This window comes from Mesoplodon densirostris, chromosome 4 (assembly GCF_025265405.1).
Source record: "Mesoplodon densirostris isolate mMesDen1 chromosome 4, mMesDen1 primary haplotype, whole genome shotgun sequence".
In the NCBI taxonomy this organism is placed as follows: domain Eukaryota; kingdom Metazoa; phylum Chordata; class Mammalia; order Artiodactyla; family Ziphiidae; genus Mesoplodon; species Mesoplodon densirostris.
Genome location: NC_082664.1, coordinates 109,106,016 through 109,133,045, shown reverse-complemented (window position 1 = coordinate 109,133,045; position 27,030 = coordinate 109,106,016). Strand labels below are relative to the sequence as shown.

The 27,030-nt window shown below is 41.4% G+C and overlaps 1 protein-coding gene across 1 annotated transcript in view; it reads left to right on the top strand.

Annotated features, from left to right (window-relative positions):
* Positions 1-27,030, top strand: part of CERS3 (ceramide synthase 3) — a 100,129-nt gene that overhangs the window by 57,887 nt on the left and 15,212 nt on the right. Inside the window, exon 10 of the mRNA XM_060095097.1 lies at positions 6,656-6,809. Within this exon, the coding sequence (XP_059951080.1) occupies positions 6,656-6,809 (154 nt within the window). The remainder of the gene's footprint in view (positions 1-6,655; positions 6,810-27,030) is intronic.

The window sequence follows — 27,030 nt, the reverse complement described above, 5'->3', positions numbered from 1 at the left end:
TCTAGAGCACAGGTTCAGTAGTTGTGGTGCACGGGCTTAGTTGCTCTGTGGCATGTGGGATCTTCTTGGACCAGGGCTCGAACCCGTGTCCCCTGCGTTGGCAGGTGGATTCTTAACCACTGCGCCACCAGAGAAGTCCCCTATATTATTTTAAGTGGTGTCAATCCCTACTCTGTGTCAATCTACTAGGTTAACACTACCACCTCCCAAAGTCCTTCAATCCATTAGGTCCTTTCAAAGTCCTGCTAGTGTTAGAGGGTCTCCCGCAGAAGTGGGGGGGGTGGCTGTGGCTCACCGTGGGGTCAAGGACACTGGCAGCATAAGCTCTGGGAAGCATTCCCTGGTGTGAGCTCTCCCAGAGTCCACCATCAGCCCCACCAAAGAGCCGGGCAGGCTCCAGTGCTAGGTCGCCTCAGGCCAAACAACCAACAGGGAGGGAACCCAGCCCCACCCATCAGCAGACAAGCGGATTCAGTGTTCTTTATAATACAGTGAAAATTTGGAAACAACTTAAATGTCTATCCATAAGGGATTAGCTAAATAAGTTATAAGATCTGTAAATGGATTTCTACGCAGCTATTACATAGGATGGTATATAGTATGGGTTGGCAAACTGGCTCACAGGCCAAATCCAGTTCACTGACTGTTTTTGTTAATAAAGTTTTACTGGCACACAGCCACACTCATTTACTGTTATATTGTCTATAGCTAGTTTCGCACTACAATGGTCACTTGAACCTTTGCAACCGAAACCAAATGCCCCAGAGGCCTGAAATATTTACTGTCTGTCCCTATACAAAAATGTTTGCTGACCCCTGATCTATAAATATGTTCATTGTCATGGAAAGCTCTCTGTAACGTATTACTGAGTGATAAAAGCAGGGTAAAAAATCACAACCATAGTGTGATCCCTGTTATATGAAATCATGTGGTAATGTGGAAGGGGGAGAAACACCTTAAATAATGTATTTTTAGGAAAGATGTCTTAAATTATGTTCACCAGACATTATATATATTGGGTTTCCTGTGAGTTGTGAGATTTTAATTTAATTTTTACTTAACCTCTTTATATTTTTCTGTAATTCCTAAGTTTCTAAAAAAATTTACATAAGTAAAATGGATAAATGGCTATTGTTTTTGTTATATTGAGTTCAGAGTTCATATTATTTCTTTTTTAAAAAATTAATTAACTAATTTATTTATTTTTGGCTGCATTGGGTCTTTGTTGCTGCGTGCAGGCTTTCTCTAGTTGCGACAAGTGGGGGCAACTCTTCATGGCAGTGCGCGGGCTTCTCATTGCGGTGGCTTCTGTTGTGGAGCATGGGCTCTAGGCACGCGGGCTTCAGTAGTTGTGGCACACAGGCTCCGTAGTTGTGGCTTGTAGGCTCTAGAGCCCAGGCCCAGCAGCTGTAGCACATGGGCTTAGCTGCTCCGCGGCCTGTGGGATCTTCCTGGACCAGGGCTTGAACCCGTGTCCCCTGCATTAGCAGGCGGATTCTTAACCACTGTGGCACCAGGGAAGTCCCATATTATTGCTTTTTGAATAAAGGTCTTATACTAATAACTCACAAAGAAAGGAAATAGAGCTACTAAGCAGACTGTCAAAAGGAACTGTCAAAGGCTGCAAAAAATGCAAGTTGAAATTGTTTTGGAGGGAGGATGGGGCAGCCTGCAGGGGCAGCAGCTCCTGCCTTCTCTGCAGCTCGGTAGCCAGGGGTGGAAGGAAGCCCCAGGTGAAACCCCAAGTCAGCCCCCACACTGTATCCTGCTGTCTCATGTCTCCCCCCTCGTTTTTTTTTTTACCATTTGGTTTGGGGTTCTATCTGTTCTTGTTTTTTTTTCTTCTTCTTTTCTTCTGAGCCGTGTGGCTGGCAGGGTCTTCGTGCTGCGGCCAGGTGTCAGGCCTGAGCCTCCAAGGTGGGAGAGCCTAGTCCAGGACATTGGACCACCAGAGACCTCCTGGCCCAATGTAATATCAATCAGTGAGAGCTCTCCGAGAGATCCCCATCTCAATGCTAAGACCCAGCTCCACCCAATGGCCAGCAAGCTCCAGGGCTGGACGCCCCATGCCAAACAACTAGCAAGACAGGAACACAACCACACCCATTAGCAGAGAGGCTGCCTAAAGACATACTAAGTTCACAGACACCCCAAAACACACTGCCAGGAGTGGCCCTGCCCACCAGAAGAACAAGATCCCGCCCCACCCACGAGAACACAGGCACCAGTCCCCTCCACTAAGAAGCCTACACAAGCCACTGAACCAACCTCACCCACTGGGGGAAGACACCAAAAACAACAGGAACTATTAACCTGCAGCCTGTGAAAAGGAGACCCCAAACACAGTAAGTTAAACAAAATGAGAAGACAGAGAAATATGCAGCAGCTTAAGGAACAAGGTAAAACCCCACCAGACCAAACAAATGAGGAGGAAATAGACAGTCTACCTGAAAAAGAATTCAGAATAATGATAGTAAAGATGATCCAAAATCTTGGAAATAGAATGGAGAAAATACAAGAAACATTTAAAAAGGACCTAGAAGAGCTAAAGAGCAAACAGACAATGATGAACAACACAATAAACAAAATTAAAAATTCTCTAGAAGGAATCAATAGCAGAATAACTGAAGCAGAAGAATGGATAAGTGACCTGGAAGATAAAATAGTGGAAATAACTGCTGCAGAGCAGAGTAAAGAAAAAAGAATGAAAAGAATTAAGGACAGTCTCAGATACCTCTGGGACAACATTAAACACACCAACATTTGAATTATAGGGGTCCCAGAAGAAGAAGAGAAAAAGAAAGGGCCTGAGAAAATGTTTGAAGAGATTATAGTTGAAAACTTCCCTAACATGGGAAAGGAAATAGTCAAGTCCAGGAAGCACACAGAGTCCCATACAGGATGAATGCAAGGAGAAACACACCAAGACACATATTAATCAAACAATCAAAAATTAAATACAAAGAAAAAATATTAAAAGCAGCACGGGAAAAGCAACAAACAACATATAAGGGAATCCCCATAAGGTTAACAGCTGATCTTTCAGCAGAAACTCTGCAAGCCAGAAGGGAGTGGCAGGACATTTTTAAAGTGATGAAAGGGAAAAACCTACAACCAAGATTACTCAGCAAGGACCTAAATGTAAGACCAGACACTATAAAACTCTTAGAGGAAAACATAGGCAGAACACTCTATGACATAAATCACAGGAAAGTCTTTTTTGACCCACCTCCTAGAGAAATGGAAATAAAAACAAAAGTAAACAAATGGGACCTAATGAAACTTAAAAGCTTTTGCACAACAAAGGAAACCATAAATAAGGAAAAAGGCAACCCTCAGAATGGGAGAAAATATTTGCAAATGAAGCAACTGACAAAAGGTTAATCTCCAAAATTTACAAGCAGCTCATGCAGCTCAATATTTTTTTTTTTTTTTTTTTTTTGCCGTACGCGGGCCTCTCACTGTTGTGGCCTCTCCCGTTGCGGAGCGCAGGCTCCGGATGCGCAGGCTCAGCGGCCATGGCTCACGGGCCCAGCCGCTCCGCGGCATGGGGGATCTTCCCAGACCGGGGCACGAACCCGTGTCCCCTGCATCGGCAGGCGGACTCTCAACCACTGCGCCACCAGGGAAGCCCCATGCAGCTCAATATTAAACAACCCAATCCAAAAATAGACAGAAGACCTAAACAGACATTTCTCCAAAGAAGATATACGATGGCCAAAAAACACATGAAAGGATGCCCAACCTCACTAATTAGTAGAGAAATGCAAATCAAACCTACAGTGAGGTATCACTTCACACCAGTCAGAATGGCCATTATCAAAAAATCTACAAACAATAAATGCTGGAGAGAATGTAGAGAAAAGGGAACCCTCTTGCACTTTTGGTAGGAATGTAAATTGATACAGCCACTATGGAGAACAGTATGGAGGTTCCTTAAAAAACTAAAAATAGAACTACCATATGACTTAGCAATCCCACTACTGGGCATGTACCCTGAGAAAACCATAATTCAAAAAGAGACCTGTAACACAATGTTCATTGCAGCACTGTTTGCAATAGCCAGGACGTGGAAGCAACCTAAGTGTCCATTGACAGATGAATGGATAAAGAAGATGTGGCACATATATACAAGAAATGAAATTGAGTTATTTGTAGGGAGGTGGATGGACTTAGAGTCTGTCATACAGAGTGAAGTAAGTCAGAAAGAGAAAAACAAATACTGTATGCTAACGCATATATATGGAATCTAAAAAAAAAAAATGGTTCTGATGAGCCTAGGGGCAGGATAGGAATAAAGACGCAAATGTAGAGAATAGACTTGAGGATACAGGGAGAGGGAAGGGTAAGCTGGGATGAAGTGAGAGATTAGCACTGACATATATACACTACCAAATGTAAAACAGATAGCTAGTGAGAAGCAGCTGCATAGCACAGGGAGGTCAGCTCAGTGCTTTGTGACCGCCTAGAGGGGTGGGATAGGGAGGGTGAGAGGGAGGCTCAAGAGGGAGGGGATATGGGGATATATGTATACATATATCTGATCCACTTTGTTATACATCAGAAACTAACACAATATTGTAAAGCAATTATACTCCAATAAAGATGTTAAAAGAATTGTTTGATTTTTTAAATTAGCAAATTTTAAACCCACTTAATACTGGTTAGGGGGGTTCAATAAAACCCTTCTTTCATAAATTGCTGGTCGCCTTCTAAATTGTTATAATTTTGGAAAATAATCTGGTAAAGTTTTAATAGCTTTTAATATAACCTTGAACTTCTATACTTTTAATGTATGCCTTGGAATAGTATTCTCACCTTTAGGAACATACACATCTAAAGAAATAAACTTTGATTTGGGAAAGACAATATACACCAAGTTTTTCAGGTAAAATGTTTTTGATTTAAAGTTAAATGGAATTGAACATAAGATCCCACGCGTGCTACTTTTACTACAGTGTCAAAGTCTCTATAGGACAATAGTAAGTGCTGCTCAGGATGAGCAGCAACTGGAGCTCTCGTATGTTGCTGGTGGGGATGCAAAACAGCCACTCTGGGAAACAGCTTTTCAGTTTCTTATAAAGTTAAACATATACTTGCAGTGTGATACCCAACAATCCCAACCCTATGTATTTACCCTTGAGAAATGAAAACTTATGTGCACACAAAAACCTGTACATAAGTATTTATAGCAGTTCTGTCCATAATTGTCAAAAACTGGAAATAATACAAATGTTCCGTAATGGGTACATCTACACAATGGAATGCAACTCAGTAATAAAAAAAAAAAGGAGCAGAGTCCGCCTGCCGAGGCGGGGGACACGGGTTCGTGCCCCGGTCCGGGAGGATCCCGTGTGCCGCGGAGCGGCTGGGCCCATGGGCCGTGACCGCTGGGCCTGCATGTCCGGAGCCTGTGCTCCGCAACGGGAGAGACCACGACAGTGAGAGGCCCGCGTACCGCAAAAAAAAAAAAAAAGGAGCGTGCTGTTGATACCCACAACTTGCATGAATCTCAAAGGCTCTATGCTGAGTGAAAGAAGGCAGTCTCAAAAGCTGACACACTGTATGATTCCATTTGAATGGCCTTCTTGACAAGACAAAATTAAAGGGATGGAGAATAGATAAGGGGTTGCCGAGTGTTAGGCCTGGGGATGTGACTACAAAGGGACAGCACTGGTGTTTGGGGGATGATGGAACTGCCCTGTCTCCATAATGTGGTGGTAGTTACACAAATCTGTGCACATACTGTAATTCGTAGAACTGCACACCTCAAAATAGTCAATTTTACTATATTTTAATTTAAAAATAAAATTAAAATAAATATATGTAGGAAAAAATAGAAGATAACACACAAAAATTACAGTATTATTTGTTTAAAATCATGATTTTATGGGCAACTTTCTTATTGTTCCAATTTTATATGAATAAATTATTTTTATAATTCGAATAATATACTTACAAACAAACCTATCCAGGAACTCTAAAATCCTAGCAGTGTATGCAGTTTGGGAAGACAACAAACAGCCTTCATACTGCAATTGTATCTGAAGGCACTGTGCATTCTGGTCATTGAGGGCAGTTCAAATTGTGTCCAGGAGTCTGTTTATGAAATTAATAAAGTATGCAATTCACTTTAGAAAGTGGAAGTAGAAGTAATAACAGAATTTTTGCTTCCTTAAAAAGTCTCTTTTATCCACAAAATTTACTCTTGTAGAATTCCTCACTCACTCTTTTTTTCCCTCATTCACTTTTGATGCCAAATAAATGAGATTGTGTCAAAAGGCAATAATAACCCCATATACACATGCATTATCTCATGTTATCCAATCCTGAGAAGGTGAGTGGGGTTAGTGTATACTCATCTCTTTGCAGAGAGGAAACCGAGGTAGAGAAACATTGGAGTGTAGGCAGCGTGGCATAAAAATTCCATTTGCTTTAACTTTTCTCCCAGGAGGCAGGCTGTATTTTTTTGTGGCTTGCCAATAATGATATATAAGGTAATATTATCATATTGTTTTCTCTTGAGACTTTCCTGGACATCATTAGGAATGAAATAAGTGTTGTATGCCTTGGGAGATAAAGTATTTGTTTTCTCACTGAAAATTCACAAGTACTTTGACTATAATGAAATACTCTCATCTGTTTGGTTTTTCAGGATTTTGTATTACACGCTGATTCTGCCTCTGCAGTACCTTGAGCCTTTCTTTTCATGCATCTTCCTCAACCTACAGCTCATGGTCCTGCAAATTCTTAATCTTTACTGGGGTTACTTCATCCTGAAGATGCTCAAAAGATGTATATTCACAAAGGTAAGGGCTGTTCAAGTCTTATTGCTCTTAACAAATAGATTTCATTGCCAGATTAAAGGTGAGGCCCAGCTGGTGGAACATTCTACTTAATTTATAGTTAACCAGAATTTTTTTTCTTGATTTGATCATTCTTGATAAAAGTTTCTCCAAACTATAGATTTTTCATTAAGTAGATTTCTAAGGTGTTCTTAAGCAATTGCTTTTATTAGAGGACAAGGCTTTTTTTTGAAAAATTTCTGTCCAAAAATTGAATACGGCTTCTTAAAGAATGTCCTAATAAGTCTAAATTTGCTCCAGTTTGGGGCAAGCTTTATGGTGATAGCTGGGTACTGTTTCGGATCCTTGGTTTGTTTACCTTTGCTGAACATTCAATTTGCACATAATTCTCTCCCCCTGAGCTTTCTCTTCCTCTCTGAAACTTTGTCCATCATTTGCCTATACTTTTTTTCTGAAAACATCTTCTTCCCTAAGAAATTAATAATACATTTTAGACAATAGAAGGGGCTTTTCTGTTTGTTTTGTTTTGAATTCTAGTTTTTAATTTCAAAACAGGGGAGGAGAGGGCTTCAGAAATGAGTAAGACATAATCACTGCCTTTGGGGAAACAGCCCAGCATATAGTCGGGGAATATTCACCTACTAGCAACTTACATATATTGTACAGAATGTCCTGTGCTGAAGAGAGGTCCCAGAAACTTGCTGAGAAAGACAAAAGAGAAATTAGGGGACCAGGGAAAGTTTCATTGAATAGATGGAATTTGACTGGAGTCTTTAAGGCATGTTAAAAAAAAATCAAATCACAGCTCCTTCCTTGCCTGGAAATCATACATCCAAGGGAATTTTAATTAAGAATCTTTCAAGGTAAAAAGTTACAGCTGGACCACTTTGGGTGTTACCTAATCCATGTATAACACAGCATTGTGTCGTGACCAGAATGAGTGACTCATAGGTAACAGGTATGCTGGTAATTTATCAGATAAGCTCATTTTTTGATCAACTCTCTGATTAATTCATTTTCCTGCTTTAGCAATTGTGCCTCAAAGATCACTGAAGAGCTGACAAATGAAGTGGATGTGGTCATAATTGACCTCTAGATCTTCTAAATCTAGACAGAGGTATAGGAAATTGGGCTACATCTGCATTAATCTCAAGCCAAATCCTGAAAGTTTTTTTACTTTTTTAAACTAAATTACTGACTTGAGCTTGTTTTCCTGAGAGTAGATTCTTTCCTTTAAAGCTGGAGTGCCAAAAGAAAAAAAAAAAAAATTCATTGAATGGTTCTAGTTTATTAATGTTCTAAATAGTTTTTCTATGATCTCTGCAAAAGTTATTTTATCCCTAAGTGACAGATATAGTTCAAGTGACTGAGATAAACTGAAGAATTTGAGCAGTTAGACAATTTGCACATCCAGGGGTTGGACAGAAGGCAGGTCACTGAACTGAGCCTGCCTGACCTTTGGGTCCAGCCTTGCTGGAGCTCCTGTCCCTAGGCAGAAATGGTTCCCTTATTAACTGGTGAGTGACAGTAATTATGGGCTTGGAAGGGATCCAGGCAGAACAAAACTTGGAAACCAGAAAATACTCTTGTTTGGTTTCATCATGATTTTCATATTTCTGATCTCTAATGGGTTGTACCAAGCCTGATAAAAACCCAGTGGGTTGGGGAGCTGTGGACAGGAATTCCTGATTTCTCATGCTGTACTTTGGAAAAGCTGTTTCCAATTGCAATTTGACAGCAGCAGTGGAGGCCCCCGCGGCCCTAATCCTTGCAGTCCGCATGACTTCAGCTGGCTTGCATGTGCACTCTGTTTTCCACAGCAGTGGCAAATCTGGCTGTGAAATCAGCTTCTTCCTCCAAAGCCATAAAGCCGACTTTTAAAGAATGCTGTTTGAAGGCATAGTTGCATTGCAAAGGGGAGGAGAGGGACAGAGGCAGGAGTTGAATTTTTAGAGGAACAACTAACAAGTCAGTTTTCAATTCTATTTAATAAATATTTAGCATTTCATACACACCACAGTTGTTACCAAGGTGACTAATTCTTGATATTTAAAAAATGGAATTACAGAGGCTTGTAGGCCTCCAAAAAAAATTTCTTTTTAATCCTATAACAGCAATTGAGAATTTGTCTTTTCAAGTTCTTTATGTCTGACAGGGCCCTAATAAGTAATTTTGAAAATGTAAATGAATAAATAATTTGGATGGCAAGTTACAAAATAATTTATTAATCTGTTTATGGTCTCTATGAATTTGCATGGTAGACTGAAAAGACAGAAGTGATTATTCTTAAAAACAGCGATTTTTTGAAGTATTCACATCTTATTTTCCCTAAACAATAATATTGTCGCATGCATATGATGAGTGAGGACCTTCTACCATTTGCTACCTTAAAATAACAATATCACTGTAATTTCAGGCCACTAACATATACACACCATAGTTAGCAGTCATCTTGCTGTTTGAGAACAAGAGTTGACACTGAAACTTAACTGGTTCCTATAAAGTGGATGAATTTGTGATGAACTACCAGCCCACACATCACATCCGGAAGTATGACGGGCTGACATATTCAACCTGTCATTCTCTTCGCAAACATGAGAAGTGCTTTCAGAGGAAATTAGAAGAAGCATAGCATGCTTTTGTTTAATATTACTTAAAAGAACTTGATCATCCTTAAGCTTTTATTTTCTTCTTTCTAAATATCATACTGAGTGCTGGCCAGCTCGAGCATGTTTCTGTGACATCTTAGACTGGTTCATCGCCAAGACGTGGAGGTGGAGCTGTAGCCTGAAGCCCTTACAGCCAGGCTAGAGAAGCCAGCCCCTTGGCCACTGGCTCCAGCCATCTGCTCTCGACAGGCAGTGTCTCTTAAGTTCACAGAATGACATTTACACATGCTGAACTGTTTCAGTTAAAGAAAGGAACCCTCTAATAAACATGAGGAAACTGAGGCCTCAACCAAATTCACACAGTAATTGCATGGCAACGCCTGAGTCTCTTAACTTGTAATACTTCACCTTTTCTAATTATTCAGAGAAGAAAATTAATTTAAAATACTTGTATGGAGTAAAAAATAGTGAGTACAGAAACAAATTGAGTAATCAAGATAGTAGATTAAAAGACAGACTGATCCTTCAAGTTATTTTTGAACTTTTTAAAACCATAAAAACAGTTTTGTAATTATTTTTTAAGTAATTTTTTATTTTTAATAATTTTTACTTCCTAGTGAAACATTTAAGGTAATAGCTAAGACTACAGGCTCTGTGTAGATTCAAATCTTAGCTCTCCCATTTATGGCTGTGTGATCTTGGGCATATTATTTCTATTTAGTGCCTCAGTTTCCTCACCTGTAACATGGGCCTGATGATATTAGTGCCTCCCTTACAGGAGAAAGCCCTTAAAACAGCATCTGGCATCCAGTGCGCACATGATAAACATTAGCTGCCATCATCACTGTCACTGTTACAATATACACGGGTTCCCTGGGCAGAGACCTTGTGAATTCCAAGTGGCCTGACAGTTTGCTCTCACTCAAGCTCTCTCTTCCATTTGCTTAAATAAGGCTGCAGCTGATGTCAGGGGTCAGAGTCCTAGACTTTCTACCAGTGGCTCTAATGATAGTTTCCTAAGCTGTCTTCTGCCAGTTGACTTTCATGACTCACATTCTAGATGGTACTTTTTGACACATTTTCTCAGATATCAGCATATTAGGGAAGAAATACAAAATCTGTAACTTCCAAGAAGACTTCAAGTCCCTTTTGTTAGTAGGCAATAGTGGATGTAAAAACTGCCATTTGCTGAACAAGACATTATAAAAATACCACAAAGGCTGACTACTGAGAGTGTTAGAAAAATGCTATTGGTTTATATTTCCATATTTCTGGATATTTATATAGATTAACTAGATTAACAATCTATTCAAGAAACAACAGTGGAATTTGTAAAATTTGATAACAAAAATAACTTTGCAAAGTTGCTGGGCTCAAAGAATTTCAAATTTGAATATTCTATACTACATGTTCAGCCCAGCCACAAAATAAAGAATCCCATAGGATTTTAGAGCTAGAAGAAGACCACTAAATGTCTACCAGGACACCAGGACCCTTCTCACAGCCTTGCTACTGCGGCTTACCACTCGTGTTCATGTAGATGGTAGTCTCTCTTGTATGGAGGAAGAGAGAGCTGAGTGAGGAAGGGACGTGCCTTACCCAAGGTCACACAGGAGTGGGGACTCCTGAGACTAATTCTGTGCTCTCTGCCTCCCCAGGAATAGTGTGCATCTGTGTGTGTGTGTGTGTGTGTGTGTGTTTAGTGTGGCTTACACTCCATTCCCACAAACTTCATGATCTTATCATAAACTTTGCTTGGTTACCTTACAAATAATCAATTAATTCCAGCTCTTCATAGAGGGTTCTCTTTAGAAAATCTCATTAAGGATATTCCCATTAGGGGATTTTCTGGCTTAAATCAGTCATAAACCTATTTTGTGTGTTTTTTGTTTTAAATAAACCTGAAGTGTAGAGTTGTTTAAAGGAGTCATAGTAGACTAGGCAATCATCTGAATGGTTCTAAGATAATAAAGAAAGGGGGGAAAATGTATCATGTGTAAGAGCCAAGCCCTACAAGTAAACTGGCCTCTTCCCAGCTCCATGCCCCCAACGGAATTCTTGTTGCTTTGCCTTCGACTGGGAGGCCTCCGAAATAGACCCACAGGTACAGCCAGGGCACCAAGGTGGTTGCTTGGGAGAAGACCCAACCTCACACTCACAATGGAGATAGAAGCGGCCCAGAACTGGAAGGAGGGGGTCACCTGCTAAAAGGGAAAATGGAGGCTCAGAGGGAGAAAGGGACTTCGTAAGGCCGTGCAAATCAGGACTGGAACCCCCAGCAACCTTCTCAGTGAATACCTCTTTTCTACACCAGGATAACGTTATGCAGGCATTTTCTTACACTGGCATGGTCATAAAACAAGATTTTATTTCAGTTTTCTTCAATCCACCCTCTCTTCCTTTGGAGGCATGGAAAGCAGCTGGGTGCCGGCAGCTGAGTGGGGCCTGTTCCCTCTAGAAGATTTCAGATGCTCGGTGTCTGTTTAAAAATGGCAGACCTGGGGCTTCCCTGGTGGTACAGTGGTTAAGAATCTGCCTGCCAATGCAGGAGATACGGGTTCGAGCCCTGGTCCGGGAAGATCCCACATACCGTGGAGCAACTAAGCCCGTGCGCCACAACTACTGAGCCTGTGCTCTAGAGCCCGTGCTCCGCAACAAGAGAAGCCACCACGATGAGAAGCCCGCACACCACAATGAAGAGTAGCTCCAGTTTGCCGCAACTAGAGAAAGCCCGTGTGCAATGAAGACCCAACACAGCCAAAAATAAACAAATAAATAAGTTTAAAAAAATGGCGGACCTCCCTTCCCTGCAATTGCCCATGAATTATGTAATTTTACTACAGTGATTTTCCATACTTACTTTATCACATATTGGCTCCCTTTGTGTGTGCTCTTAACTTTTTTGTCTTATGTGTTTTCTAACAATGGTTTTCAAGATACTGTTCTTGGAGTTACTGGACTATGCAGGTCGTTTGATGGACAAGAGGTTAACTGAAGCTGTTATAAAAGGAAGGGACTTGTTCAGGTGAGAGCTGTCCCATGAAGCATTTTTGAGGATAGCAATGGGTACTTAAATCCTGCCTTTCTTTCCTCTGTCCCAAATGTTGACCTGATGCTCCCTTGATGGTATTTCGCTGAAGCTGAAAAGGAGGGTGAGCTATGGGTGAAAAGTAAAGAGGTAAAAGAAGCTCTGACATCTCTTGTACCCACGGTTTTAAAAATAATTTCACAAAGTGCAATGGGTTTTTATATATTCCTGAAAGGAATGGATATTCTTCATTTAGTAGAAAAACAGACACACAAGCACATGCACGTAAACACACATACACACACAGATGTTGTATATGGAACTTGAGTTTCTGTTTCTGTATCAGCCTAGACAAGGGGACAAGCACAATTCATGGCTTGTTAATAAATCTACTCATTCACACCAATATGTGAAAGCTTTATTAATGGCCTCTTGGGGCAGAGAGATTGGTAAGAGCAGGTGTGGGGGGAGAGTGTGCCCTGGCCAACACTGTCCCTGTTTACCTCCCAGTTTTCTGTGGCTGCACCCCTCCCTGTATGGGGCGAGGTCCCACCCCCCACTACAGAAGTCTCAGAAGGGAGCTTTATGTAACACAAAAGGAACCCTATTCCTGAAAACTCATTCTGTTTGTAGATATGGATAAAATTAGTTCCTTTTAAAAACATTTTCATTTTGATTTATCATGTGGGCTTTAGTGCTTGAATGATTTATGATGCAGATGGCTTTATCTGAGTTCTGTTTTGGGGAATAACAAGCGTGCCATCTGTGGAACTCTGACTCTCAGTGGGACTGTTTTCTGCAAATGGTGTCTCCTTGCCACACGCGGCAGACTCAGGAAATCTTAAAGCGAGCAGCACTGGGCACGTACCCTCTTCCTGTGGCTCTGAAGCACGTTCTGCAGGCCTGCCCTGAGACCTGTCATTTCCTCAATGTTGCTCGAAGCAGCTCAGGCCTGTAGGTATACTTCTGTAATGTTTTTGGTGTGAACCTGGAGACTGTGGTCAGATCTTCTAAGGGAATGGGATTGGCAGTTCTTACTCATTGGCTGGGTTGGGACCTCTGACCCAGTCTCTGGAGTACTGCGCTGAGGCCTGGCCACAATGGGGACACAGTCTAAAGTCAGTACTGGGCCCACCCAGTAGCTACACCAGGTGGCTACTTACATCATGATTTGACAGAAGCCAGTCAACCTCCCTGCACCCCTAACAATCAATTTACTCACTTCTCTGGGTGTGAGATGGTGTGAAGAGTGTAGAGAAAGTCCAGCCTCCTTGAGACCCCAAGATCTTGGCTGTCCAGAAAATGAATAATGAGGGGAGGGTAAAACTCAATGAATGCATAGAAGAGACTTAATCAAACTTTGTCTACTTTCTGTAGCCATTGTTTCTTCCCCATATCAGTTGTGAGTATTTGTGTGTGTGTGCACATGTGTATACACAGAAGGCTTTTAGGGGTACTCTGGGATTCCACACCTGTGAGGTAGGGGAAGAAGCTGGACTGGGCAGAGGGAGAAATTAAACTGTGGTGCAATTGCTACAAAGGCCTCAGCCAACCCTACAGAGCACTGTAGAGCTGAGTGGCCCTTCAGAGATATCCCAGTTGAAGCAAAGGGGCCAGACCTCTGTACCCCCATATTAGCCTGTTACTGGACGTGGGCTGCCCTGTGGAAAGGGGCATAACTCTGGTCAAGGGAGCTCCTTTCAGCCAAGGATAAGACCAGAGAAAGGACACAGCTGGGATCTCCCATAGCTGGGAGCTCCCATAGCTGGGAAATTAGAGCTGTGGTCCTGAAGGGGTTTCTGGGCTGTGCATCATGGTGTCCACATGGCCTCCAATCTCTGCCTGCCGTACCCCGAACCTAACGCCAGCCCCCACAAAGAGGATTGCATTTACCCTCTGTAGGGAGGCAGACTAAAGATCAATGGGTATGGCTTCCCAAACACTGAGATGTGAGGCCTTAGAGAAGTTATTTATTTTTTCACCCTCTGTTTTCTTTCTTTCTTTGTTTTTTAATTGAGGTATAGTTGATTTACAATATTATATTAGTTTCAAGTGTACAATATAATGATTCAATATGTTTATAGATTATATTGCATTTATGGCTATATTTCCCCATGCTGTACAATATATCCTTGTTGCTTATTTATTTTCTACATAGTAGTTTGTGTCTCCTGGTCGCATACCCCTATCTGCCCCTCCCCCCTCCCTTCTCCCCACTGGTAACCACTAGTTTGATCTGTGAGTCCATTTCTGTTTTGTTATATACATTCATTTGTTTTATCTTTTAGATTCCACATGTAAATAACATAGAGTGTTTGTCTGACTTATTTCACTAAGCATAATACTCTTTAGGTCCATTCATGTTGTTGCAAATGGCAGAATTTCATTCTTTTTTAATAATGGCTGAGTAATATTCCATTGTACATATATACCACATCTTCTTTATCTGTTCTTCTGTTGATGAGCACTTACTTAGGTTGCTTCCATGTCTTGGCTGTTGTAAATAATGCTGCTATGAAAATTGGGGTATATGTATCTTTTTAGTGTGTTTGTTTTCTTCTGATATACGATGGGAATTGCTGTGGGATTGCTGGGTTATATGGTAATTGTGTTTTCAGTGTTTTTGAGGAACCTCCATACTGTCTTCCATAGTTGCTGCACCAATTTACAATCCCACAAACATTGTACTAGTATTCTAAATGATAATCTTGCTGGATAGAGTACACTAGTTTGCAAGGTTTCCCTTTCAGCACTTTAAATATATCATGCCACTCACTTCTGGCCTGCTAAGTCACTGCAGAAAAATCAGCTGATAGCCTTATGGGGGTTCCCTTGTATATGACTTTGTTTTTTTCTTGTTGCCTTTAGAATTCTCGCTTTATCTCTAACTTTTGCCATTGTAATTGTGATATGTCTTGGTGTGGGTCTGTTTGGGTTCATCTTATTTGGTTCATCTTCTGTGCCTCTTGTACCTGGATATCTGTTTCCTTCTTCAGGTTTGGGAAGTTTTCAGCCATAATTTCATTAAATACATTTTCAACCCCCTTTTCTCTCTCTTCTCCTTCTGGGATACTTGATGATATCCCAGAGATCCCTTAAACTATTTCCACTAAGAAAAAGAATTTTTTTCTTTTTGCTGTTTTGATTGTGTGATTTCCATTTTTCTATCTTCTAGATAACTTATGTGTTCTTCTGTATCTAGTCTGCTGTTCATTCCTTTTAGTGTGTTTTTTACTTCAGTTATTGTATTCTTCAGTTCTGACTGGTTACTTTTTTTTTAATATAAATTTATTTATTTATTTTTATTTATTTGTTTTTGGCTGCACTGGGTCTTCATTGCTTTGCGCAGGCTTTCTCTAGTTGCGGCGATCAGGGGATACTCTTTGTTGTGGTGTGTGGGCTTCTCATTGCGGTGGCTTCTCTTGTTGTGGAGCACAGGTTCTAGGCATTCAGGCTCCAGTAGTTGCAGCACACAGGCTCAGTAGTTGTGGCTCGCGGGCTCTAGAGTGCAGGCTCAGTAGTTGTGGTGCACAGGCTTAGTTGCTCTGCAGCATGTGGGATCTTCCTGGACCAGGGCTCGAACCCGTGTCCCCTGCATTGGCAGGCGGATTCTTAACCACTGCACCACCAGGGAAGTCCTGACTGGTTATTTTTTGTACTTTCTAGTTCCTTGTTAAAATTTTCACTGTGTTCATCCGTTCTTTTCCCTGATTCAGTTAGCATTCTTATTACTAATGCTTTTAATTCTTTATCTAGTAAATTGTTTATTTCTGTTTCATTAGTGTTGTTTTCTTCAGGGGTTTTCCTTGCTCTTTCAATTGAGACAAATTCCTCTGTCTTATTTTGCTTATCTTCCTCTCTCTATGAAATTAGGTGAAATAGTTACCTACTGTGGTCTTGAAGGGATGTCCTTATGTGGGAGCATCCCTATATAGTCTGCATGTGCCCAGTGGCTTTGGTGGGAGAGTTGGATCTGCCATGAACACAAGTCATGTCTTTCCTCAGGGTGTACTGGCAGCTATCACCTTGGTAGGAGGTGGGCCTGGAGAAGGAAGGGCTAGGACCAAAGCCAGGTGTGAGGTAGGGCTTCGTCTCTGCTCAGTCGATGTCACCCCCCTGTTGGGGGTGGGGTCATGTCCCAAGTTTCTGGAGCAGAAACCCTGAGGGTCAGGTGGAGCTGGCACAGCTCTTTTTAAGTGTGTGCTGTACACCCCTCCCAGCACTGGCATACTCAGCCCCAGCGGGAAGCAGTGCTGGAGCAAGAAGGGCTGGTGTGGGTATTTAGTGAGGGGCAGGGCAGGGGCTGTGGCAATCTGGCTGCCATCAGAGATATAATCTGCCTCTGATGCACTGTCTTTGCAATCGCCAGGAATGGCTGCCTGCTCCCTGCTCAGATGCCGCTTAGGGTTTGAGCTGCCACAGCATCTCACAGCTGAGCTTTTTCCTTGGTTGTGGCTGCCTATGTTCCCATGTGGAGTTACAATGCAAGGCAAACAGTGCTGGGGTGTTGGGTCAGCTCAGGCTGGGGTGCGCACTGAGGTGGTCACAGGAGACCAGTCAGCCAGCCATGTGGTCTCAATCCACCCTTTCTGCCCTGCTTTGGGAGCAAGCAAGCATTCCCACACTCCTCATGAGCAGAGTCCAGGCTTCCCTCAGCCCTTCTGTTAGTACCACCAGCCCTCCAACTAGCCAAGGGGTCTCATCTTCCTTTTGTCGGACCCCAGAGCTGAGGCGGCCAGTATGTGGCTCAAACTGCTCACTCCCCAGGCAGGGTCTCCACCCATGTCATCTCCCTTTTCTCTGAGTCCCCTCCCAGAGGCACAGGTACCGACCCAATTGCTTCTTTTTCCTTCCTGCCCGATTTCGCATGTATCTTTCTTACAGCCTTGGTTGTACAGGACTCTTTCTGCCAGTTTTCAGTTAGTTTTCAGTGAGAATTTTTCCACGTGTAGGTATATTTTCAATGTGTTCATGGGGGGAGGCAAGTTCTGCGTCCTCCTACTCTGCCATCTTGATGTGAGTCTCCACCCTCCGTTCTGTAATTCGAGTTGATAACTGCCTTACCTTCCTTACAGGGTTGTGGCAAGGATAAAATGCTATGATGTAAATGAAATTACTCTCTAAACTGTGAGGTGTGGAGAAGTATGTGGTAGTGTCATAATCATGGAACCAAACATTCCATGGTTTCCGAGTCAGTCTCAATCCCAGTTGTATTTTCCTGTTCCCCCCTCACTCCCACGACACTCATTTCTCTCATGCTGTATATCCTTTTTGAGCTGCGGAAAATAGGTTACTGAACGCTAGCCCACCCACTGAGGCATTGAAACACTTTGCTTAGGTGCTTGGTGAGAAAACCTGCCACTTGCAGGTTTCTGGAGTGGGAAGGGGTGAGTAGGTGGTCACTGCCCTATGAAGGGGTTTGGAGTCAGGCCAGGCCTTTCCAAGAGGTTTCAGAAAGCTGTTGGGAAGCAGGTGCTGGAGGTGGCAGATTTGGTGCCTCATCTGCTTGCTCTCATCACCGGTGGAGAAGGCGGCCCTCCTGGCTCCCAGTCTTCACACAGGTCCCGGCAGTGCTGACTGCCTCTCTCCCCCATGAGGGATATGTGTTCCAGAGGCATCCTTGAAATCAGCAGGTCTGTCTCTGGCTCAGGGCTTCTCAGCAGTGAGTGGCACTAGAGACATCCTGTGCCAGATAATTATTTGTTGTAGGGGGTGTCCTGAGCACTGTAGGATGTTTAGCAGAATCCCTGGCCTCTACTCAGCAGATGCTAGTAGCACTCTCACCTACAGTATGACAACCAGAATTGTCTCCAGATGTTGCCAGATGTTCCCATGTAAAAATACCCATGATTGGGAATCACCACCTATATGCACATATATCCTTTTCCCCTTTCTGTAAAGTAAATCATGTTTTCTTCCTCAAGCACAGAAACAGTATTGTTTATAGAAGTTTCAAAGGCTTTCATTGCCCTATTTATTTACTTACTCTCTCCTGTCCTTTGGGCTATCGTTGTCATGCATTTAATTATATATAATAATATATAATGTTTATATAAAAATATAAATATAGGGCTTCCCTGGTGGCACAGTGGTTGAGAGTCCGCCTGCCGATGCAGGGGACACGGGTTCGTGCACTGTTCCGGGAAGATCCCACATGCCATGGAGCAGCTGGGCCCGTGACCCATGGCCACTGAGCCTGCGCGTCCGGAGCCTGTGCTCTGCAACGGGAGAGGCCACAACAGTGAGAGGCCCACATACCGCAAAAAATAATAATAATAATAAATAAATATATATAAATATTAATTATATATTATAAATTGCTTTTTTGCTTTAAACAACTAATTATTTTAAAAATTAAAAAAATTTTAATGTCTTTTATATTTCCCTACATGTATATCATTTCTGGCTCTCTTCATTCCTTTGTGTAAATGTAAGTATCTGTCTGGTATCATCTTTTTTTCTGTTCTTTTTTCCCCACGAAGACACTCATTTCTTATAGTGCAGGTCTGCTTGTGATTAATTATCTCAACTTTTGTTTGTCTGAAAAAGTCTTTAATTTTTCCTCTTTTTTTCTTTTTTCCCTTTTCTTTCACTACTTTGGAGATGCTGCTGCATTGTCTTCTGGCTTACATACTTTCTGGTGAGAAGTTGCTATCTTATTATTTTTGTTACTATAAATAATGTGTTTTCTTCTGGCTGCTTTTGAGATTTTCTCTTTAATACTAATTTTCAGTGATTATGACATGTCTTGGTGTGCTTTTTTTTTTGCGGTACATGGGCCTCTCACTGTTGTGGCCTCTCCTGTTGCGGAGCACAGTCTCTGGACATGCAGGCTCAGCAGCCATGGCTCACGGGCCCAGCCACTCGGCGGCATGTGGGATCTTCCTGGACCGGGGCACGAATCTGTGCCCCCTGCATCAGCAGGCGGACTCTCAACCACTGCGCCACCAGGGAAGCCCTTGGTATGCTTTTATACTTGGGGTTTGTTGAGCTTCTTGAATCTGTGGGGTTTATAATTTTCATCAAATTCAGATTTCAACAAAATTTTCAAAATTTCTTCTGTCTTTTCTGTCTTCTTCTAGGACTTCAATTACCAGTTTATTGGCCCACAAATCATTGGTGTTCTATTCATTTTCAGTCTTTTTATTTCTGATCAGTTTCATTTTGAATATTTTCTATTGCTACATCTTCAGTTTTTTAATCTTTTCTTTTACTGTGTCTAATCCACAGTTAAGCCTATCTAGTGTGTTTTAAAATTTCAGATATTGTATTTTTCATCTCTATAAATTACATATGGTCTTTTTAATATCTTCCATTTCTTTCATTATATTCATGTTTTTCTCTACCTCCTTGAATATATGGGGCTTATTTATTTATTTATTTATTTATTTATTTATTTATTTATTTATTTATTTATTTATGGCTGCGTTGGGTCTTTGCCGCTGTGTGCTGGCCTTCTCCAGCTGTGGTGAGTGGGGGCTACTCTTTGTTTTGGTGCACGGGCTTTTCATTGTGGTGGCCTCTCCTGTTGTGGAGCATGGACTCTAGGTGCGTGGGCTTCAGTAGTTGTGGCATGCGGGGTCAGTAATTGTGGCTCGCAGGCTCTAGAATGCAGGCTCAGCAGTTGTGGCTCACAGGCTTAGTTGCTCTGCAGCATGCGGGATCTTCCTGGACCAGGGATCAAACCTGTGTCCCCTGCATTGGGAGGTGGATTCTTAACCACTGCACTACCAGGGAAGTCCCTGGAGCATACTTATAATAATTATGTTAGCATCTTTGTTTGCTAATTCTGTCATCTCTGATAGTTCTGGGTCTGTTTCTATTGAATTTTCTCTGAGTTATGTGACATTTTCCAGCTTCTTTGCAAACCTGGTAATTTTTGATTGGTTGTCAGACATTTTGAATTTACTATGTTAGATGCTGTATATTGTTATATTCTTTCAAATAGTGCTTTTTTTATGTAGTAAAACTAGTGTATTTTGGTTTTGTATGAAGTTAACTTACTTGTAATAAGTTTGATCCTTTCAAAGCCTGCTTTTAAGCTTTGTGAAAATGAGAGTAGAATAGCCTTTAGTCTATGGCTATTAAGTGGAGTTCTTCATAGTATTCTCTTTGCTACCCATGTACTAAGAGTTCTTTCTACTCTGGCTGGTGAGAAGACAACAAATGGCCAAGCCAATGTGGGTTCCAGGGTTTTTTTTGCCAACTCCTTTCTAGTAGTTCTTGGCCTGGCCTCCAGTAGTTTCCTCATACACGTGCACAGATCAGTACTCAGCCAAAGACTGAAGGGGACACCACTGCAGATCTCTGGAGCTCACTCTCTGTGTAACTCCTTTTTTACCAGCAATCTGCCCCATAAATTCTAGCTTCCTTGGCTTTGGTGAACTCTCTGTTTCCTCAACTCACTGGCACCACTGGGCTCTGTTTGGGGTCTTTGCTGCGCTTCAACTTAGAAGCTTCCTCCAGGCAGTAACTGGGGCAGTTGAAGGGCTTCCCTTCTTCATTTTCCTTTTCTTAGGAATCACAGTCCCAAGCAGCTTACTGAACAGTATTTAAAAATTATAGTTTCATATATTTTATCCAGTTTTCTGTTTGTTTAACATGATAGAATAATCTATTCCCTATTTTTCCATAATAGCCAAAAGCAGAAGTCACAGTATTTTATTTTCTAAATAACAATACTTAATATGCTTCCTGAGATGTCCTGTTTTATTTTTCAAACAAGTACAACTGTTTGGTGATTCCTTCTTTTTTCCTTATTTTTCTCTCTAGGTCAATGCTGTCCAATTAAAATATAATGTGAGCCACACACATACCTAATGTTAGGTTATCTAGTAGTGTCATTTTAAAAATAATAAGAAACAGATGAAAGTAATTTAATAATATATTCTATTTAACACAATACAAACAAAATATTATCATTTCAATTTTTCCTGATGTATATTTTGTCTGGTATGTATTTTAATCAGGGAAGGATTAAATCATTATTTAAAGCTAATATAATGATTCAGCAATCAGTACAAACAAATCATTAATGAGATATTTTTCATCCTTTTTTTCCATACTAAGTCCTTGAAATTCAGTGTATATTTTACACTTACAGCTTCTTTCAATTTGGACCGACCGCATTTCAGAAGGCACATGTGGTGAATGGGTGGCTACTACATTGGGTGTTACAGCTCCTAGCTCTAGACTAGCAATTCTGCTTCTCAACCACTGCATATGGGACAGGTGGTGGGATATGTTCTCATGTGTGATTTGTTCTCACAGGGTCCCTGGTGGTGTATTCAATTGTAACATGCTGGCTGTACCTACTACCTTTTCTTTCCACTCAAGAAAACTTTCCAGTTTGTGAGCAAGGGAGGAAGATACTATTCTCAGGATCTTTTTTTTTTTTAAGCCAATTCTTTGTCTTGTTTTTCTTTCTTTTCTGCAGGTGCCTTACTTTTCTAATCCTATTTCCTTCTTTCTCTTCACTACTCATCTCCAGGTACGACTCTTCTCTGTATACCTGGTTTTCCCCCACAAGCTCTGCTTCTCCAAAGCTGACACTTGTATCTTGTACACCTTGGGGCCCCTTCTCTTTAGCAAGGGCTATGAACTTCCAGGTCATTTATGGCTTTACTTTCTGTTTCTGGGGGGGATTTTGTCTGTGCTTCTTCTAAGTCCTGTACTCCCAGGCTGCTTGTTTTTCTAACCTCCCCCCAACCCCGCCAACCTTTCCCAGCCACAAACTAGAGGGCTGTGGGAGCTAATTGGAATTTGTATTTTTTTTTCTTTTTTATCCAGATTCTCCTTTAAATCAGCACCAGTTTCTAGATATGGTCTGACTAATACAAAAATCAAGCAGTTCTGATGCCTCTTTCTGTGAAAACTATGCTGCCATCAATGCATCCTAGTTTTGCTTTGAGTTGCTGGTAGTTCACATTAGGTTGTTAATTCATATTGAGCTTGAAATTGATTAAAACCTCTAAATCTTTTTCACATCAGCCAACCCACATTTCTGCTCAAGATTGTATGTTGATGATTGTGACTTTTGTGGAAGTTATATTCCTTCTTGTTAAACTTCATTTTGCTTGACCAGCTTATCATTTGAGCCTTTTGTTTAACAATGGGAGGGCTTCCCTGGTGGTGCAGTGGTTGAGAGTCCACCTGCCGATGCAGGGGACGTGGGTTCGTGCCCTGGTCCAGGAAGATCCCACATGCCGCGGAGCAGCTGGGCCCGTGACCCATGGCCACTGAGCCTGCGTGTCTGGATCCTGTGCTCTGCAACGGGAGAGGCCACAACAGTGAGAGGCCCACGTACCGCAAAAAAAAAAAAAAAGAATGGGAAAGCATGACATTTGGTGATGGGTGCTTAAATGTTTCAGAAGACCTTTTGTCTAAAAGGCCTATTAAAGAAATTCAAGATTATTCTATATAATCTAGTTCATGAAAAAGGGTCATTTTTGGCTTGATATATATTTTAATCAGGAGAGGATTGTAATCATATTTAAGACTAATGAAGAATAAGGTATTATTCTAGATCTCACACCCAAAAGAAGATATCCCAGGATTTCCACTTTTCGTTTCAGTTCAGCTCATTACATACTGACTATGTTAACTATAGCTTCACTAGAATGACCTGTAGAACCTTAAAAAAAATACTCACAGCCAGGTTCTAATTCAGACCAATTAAATCAGAATCTATGGGGACTAGACCCAGACACTGGGGGTTTTGAACAGTCCTCTTCTTCCCCCAACATAAGTGATTCTACTCTGCCTCTCAGTTTGAGAGCCACTAGATCAAGTGGAGAAACCCAGCTGTGTGTGTGTGTGTGTGTGTGTGTGTATGTGTCCTCTCCACTCTGCACAAGTGTCCATGGACATCCCTCTGATTGCTGAGTCTGCTTTCTAAAAAGCAGAGATGGCTGCACTCTTCCCCACATCTGTAGAGTTTGCTGACATGACCTCAGCAAATACTCCCATCATGAAAATTTTAACAAGAGCAGTAGACTTCATGTTACATAGAGGTTCTATGCTGAAAAATCCTTATAAATAAAAAGTCAGACTGTTGAAACAGGCATCAAGAACTTTGAAATTCTTTACTTTCTAGAAAACTAGAATTCTCTAAATAGTACATTTCTCTGGAGAATTAAAGACATGAGTCATTACATAAAGTGAGACATACTGGTAATTTTATATTGCCTTTCTGGACTAAAAAGACTCATGACATACAGAGTCAAGGAAGTCAAAATTGTTTGCAATCATGGGATTTTAAAATGTGAAAGACTCTTAGGCAACCCTCTGCTTCAGCTTCTTTCTACAGAGAGCAGCAATCTAGAGAGGGTCTGTGGCCTAAGCACCCACCTGCTGACTGCAGTGTGGTACCTGACTGTCAGCTGAGGCATCACCAGAGCTGGTGTGACATGCAGCCTTTCAGGCCCCACTAGATACTTTCTGAATGAGAATCTGTATTTTATCAAGAAACTTAGGTGATTCATATGCACATTAAAGTTTGAGAAGCACTGGTCTAGAAATTTCATATTACAGATAACTGATAGGAAATGTCCATATGTAGCCAAGTTTCAAAGAATCCAATTTAAATTTAATGCAGCTCCTTTGAGGAGAAAAAAAGGGGAAAACTGTTTTTTTCTGTGACCTTGTCAACTTGGATAATAAGAACTAATATAACAAAAAGGAATGTATTTTGACAGTAGTTCAGAAAATTAAACTCTGACTGAATGCACTTTCTTTTTCATACAGTTAAAGCTAACATTTTCTTTCAAAACAGCATAAAGTGCTTATTATATTGTCCTTTGTTTCATTGCCAACTGTGGATTTAGATGTGGAGCCATTCAAAAAGCAGTGGGACATTATGAGTCATTCACGACCTCCTGGGCTTTTGACATTACTGTAAAGCCACAGATTCCCGAGCACAGAGTTTAGTTAAGGCATTTCAAAAGCACAGCTCTGCAATTTTATTGAAACCATGGTTGCAGATGTCATTCCCAGAGTGTATGGAAGTGCTGTGGCAGAGATTATTCGTAATTTTATCCTATTAACATATTTTTTCTCATTGTCAAAGTTTATTTTGTTTGGTAATCCTTGCAATAATTTTTGAGGACTGCAGACCAGGGCCAGCTACTTACTTTCACTAATAGGCAAATCATGATTAATTCATAAAAGTACATATATTCTGGAATCTAAAAATATAAGATAAATTACACAAAAAATAAAACTAAAAGCATAGACATCATCAGGGCTTGACTTTAAATTTATTGTACTTTTTTTTTGGTGGATATGAAAGTGGTAAGTTGTGTATTAATTGAGTGATGCTGGTTGTGTTACACACATAATCCAGTGTAGGGCGGTGGCCATGGATGGGAATATGTTCTCATAAGATATGCAGGATAGTGAAGGGTTTTGGTGCCATGTCATATGAGGATAAACTGTAGAAAATAAGAATATTTAGCTTGAAGAGGGGTTAACTTCAGCATTTGAAGGAAGTACCAGACCCCTTTTGGATAAGGAGACAGATTTTAGCACCATATGAAAAATGAAGCAGGTAATGAATTACTGGAAATGTACAAGCAGGAGAATGTACATCTTTTGCTCTGGTTGTTAAGAAAGGCATATCAGCATCAAGCAGAAGTTAGATTAGATGAGCTTAAAAGTCCCTCCAAACCTGGAGACCTTTGGGCACCATTCTTTCTTATATAATTACCCCTCTACATCTCAAATGCTACCACTCCAATCCAAGCCACTGGCATTTCTCTCCTGGTCTATGACCACAGCCTCCTAAGTGCTCCACCTTTGACCACCCTGGATTCTTTCCAACTGTTTCCATACAGCAACAGAGAACACTGTTATAGATAAACCAGTTTCCACAGAAAGCAGATTTCTGAGGATAGGCACCTTGCCTTTTTTTGTCACATATATTCCCAATACTTCAAACAGTGCTACACAGCAGTTTCCATTTGGACTTAGAAGTAACTTGAAACTTTTTACCATGACCTATTAAACCTGTAATCTGGTCCATGCTTACTCCCCGACCTCATCTAGGTCATGCTCCATCTTTCTTACCATGTTTTAGCTGCACTGGTCTTTCTGATCCCTGAGCATGCCATTCATCTCAGGACCTTTGTACATACTGTGTCTTCTTCCTGAAATCCCTACCCCATCTTCCCTGACCACTCCTCCTTAACCTTCAGATTACAACCGTTGAGTTCCATTTCCTTAGCAAGGCCTTCCTTCCTTCCCATTCATCTAAGTGAGATCCCCAGTTTACATATCATGGTATTCTCTGCTTCCTAACACTTACAAATGTGTGGTTGCGTATTGTTATGTGTTTGATACCTTAGGGTTTGGCTCTTTCAATAGAGTATAAGTTGTTTGAAGACAGAAACCATTATATCCCCAAAGTTTTACACAATGCACATGGGCTCAAGAAATATTTTTTGAATCAGTGGTTCTCACCTGGGGTGGTTTTGCTACCCGCCTTGCCCCCTGGGACATTTGGTAATCTCTGGAGACAGTTTTGGTGGTCACAACTGGCATCTAGTGCACAGAGATCAGGAATACTTACTACTAGCCCTTCTACAATGGGCAGAACAGTCCCCACAGAATAAACTGGCTGAGATCCCTGGAATAAATGAGTAAACTCCTCTCTCTTTTGGTTGATTTCACTTTGTGGCTGATGCTGATCTCAAATTATTCCTTGCTTTCCCACCTGAGAGTGTCATCCTATACAGAGAGAAGTTAGGTTTATGCAAGAACAGCCAAACACACTATTTCTTGAGGAGCCAAGCTCTCCATAATTATCGGTTTAGCATTTCTTCAGGTGTTGGCAATTTAAAATTAAGTGATAATCACAAATGGTTGCCAGCCATTTCCTTTAGAAATAAGACACGTGCATTTGGAAAGTTCTGATGGATTGAAAGAATGAGACTGTAGCTAATTGTTCAAGTGTAACTGAGAGAAAATTATGACTGATGGCACTACACCTTTCTGTTCCTGCATGGCTTTGTACAGTGTGGGTTGGGAAGGGCATTGCGGGTGAGGCAGTGTGAACTGTGCCGAACACTCGTTCCCCATTCATTCTAATTCACTTAGTGACCAGTTCTCTCTCCTTACTTTTCACCTCTTTAACCTCGCTGAATGTTGGGTCTAAGCCAGCAGAGCCGTTCATGTCCTGGAGGCAGCCAGTTCTCACCTCCTGCCCTGCACACACACCTTTCTCTCCCAGGGGCTGCAAGGCTTCTCATCTTTAGATCAAGCCTCTGCATTTATGAGGAAGTCTTCTAAGGTTGCTACTTAAGGAAACATTTCATTCAGCTCTGTAGTCAGTCTAGGACACTGCTTCCCAGCTTCCTCACCTCAGGCACCGAAGAAATTGATATTTGTACAGCACACTGAGGGAAACTGACAGGACTACCCAAAGCAGGAGGAGACTGGGGCTCTGCTAGTTGCCCCAAGGCCTGAGAGAATCAATATCTCAGCATATCTTTTAACCCTTTCCTGGCACATCAGTTGGGAAACACTGATGTAGAAAAGCCCCACTATACTATGGCTGCTCAGCTATGAGCCAGTTATGTATTTCCTTTTG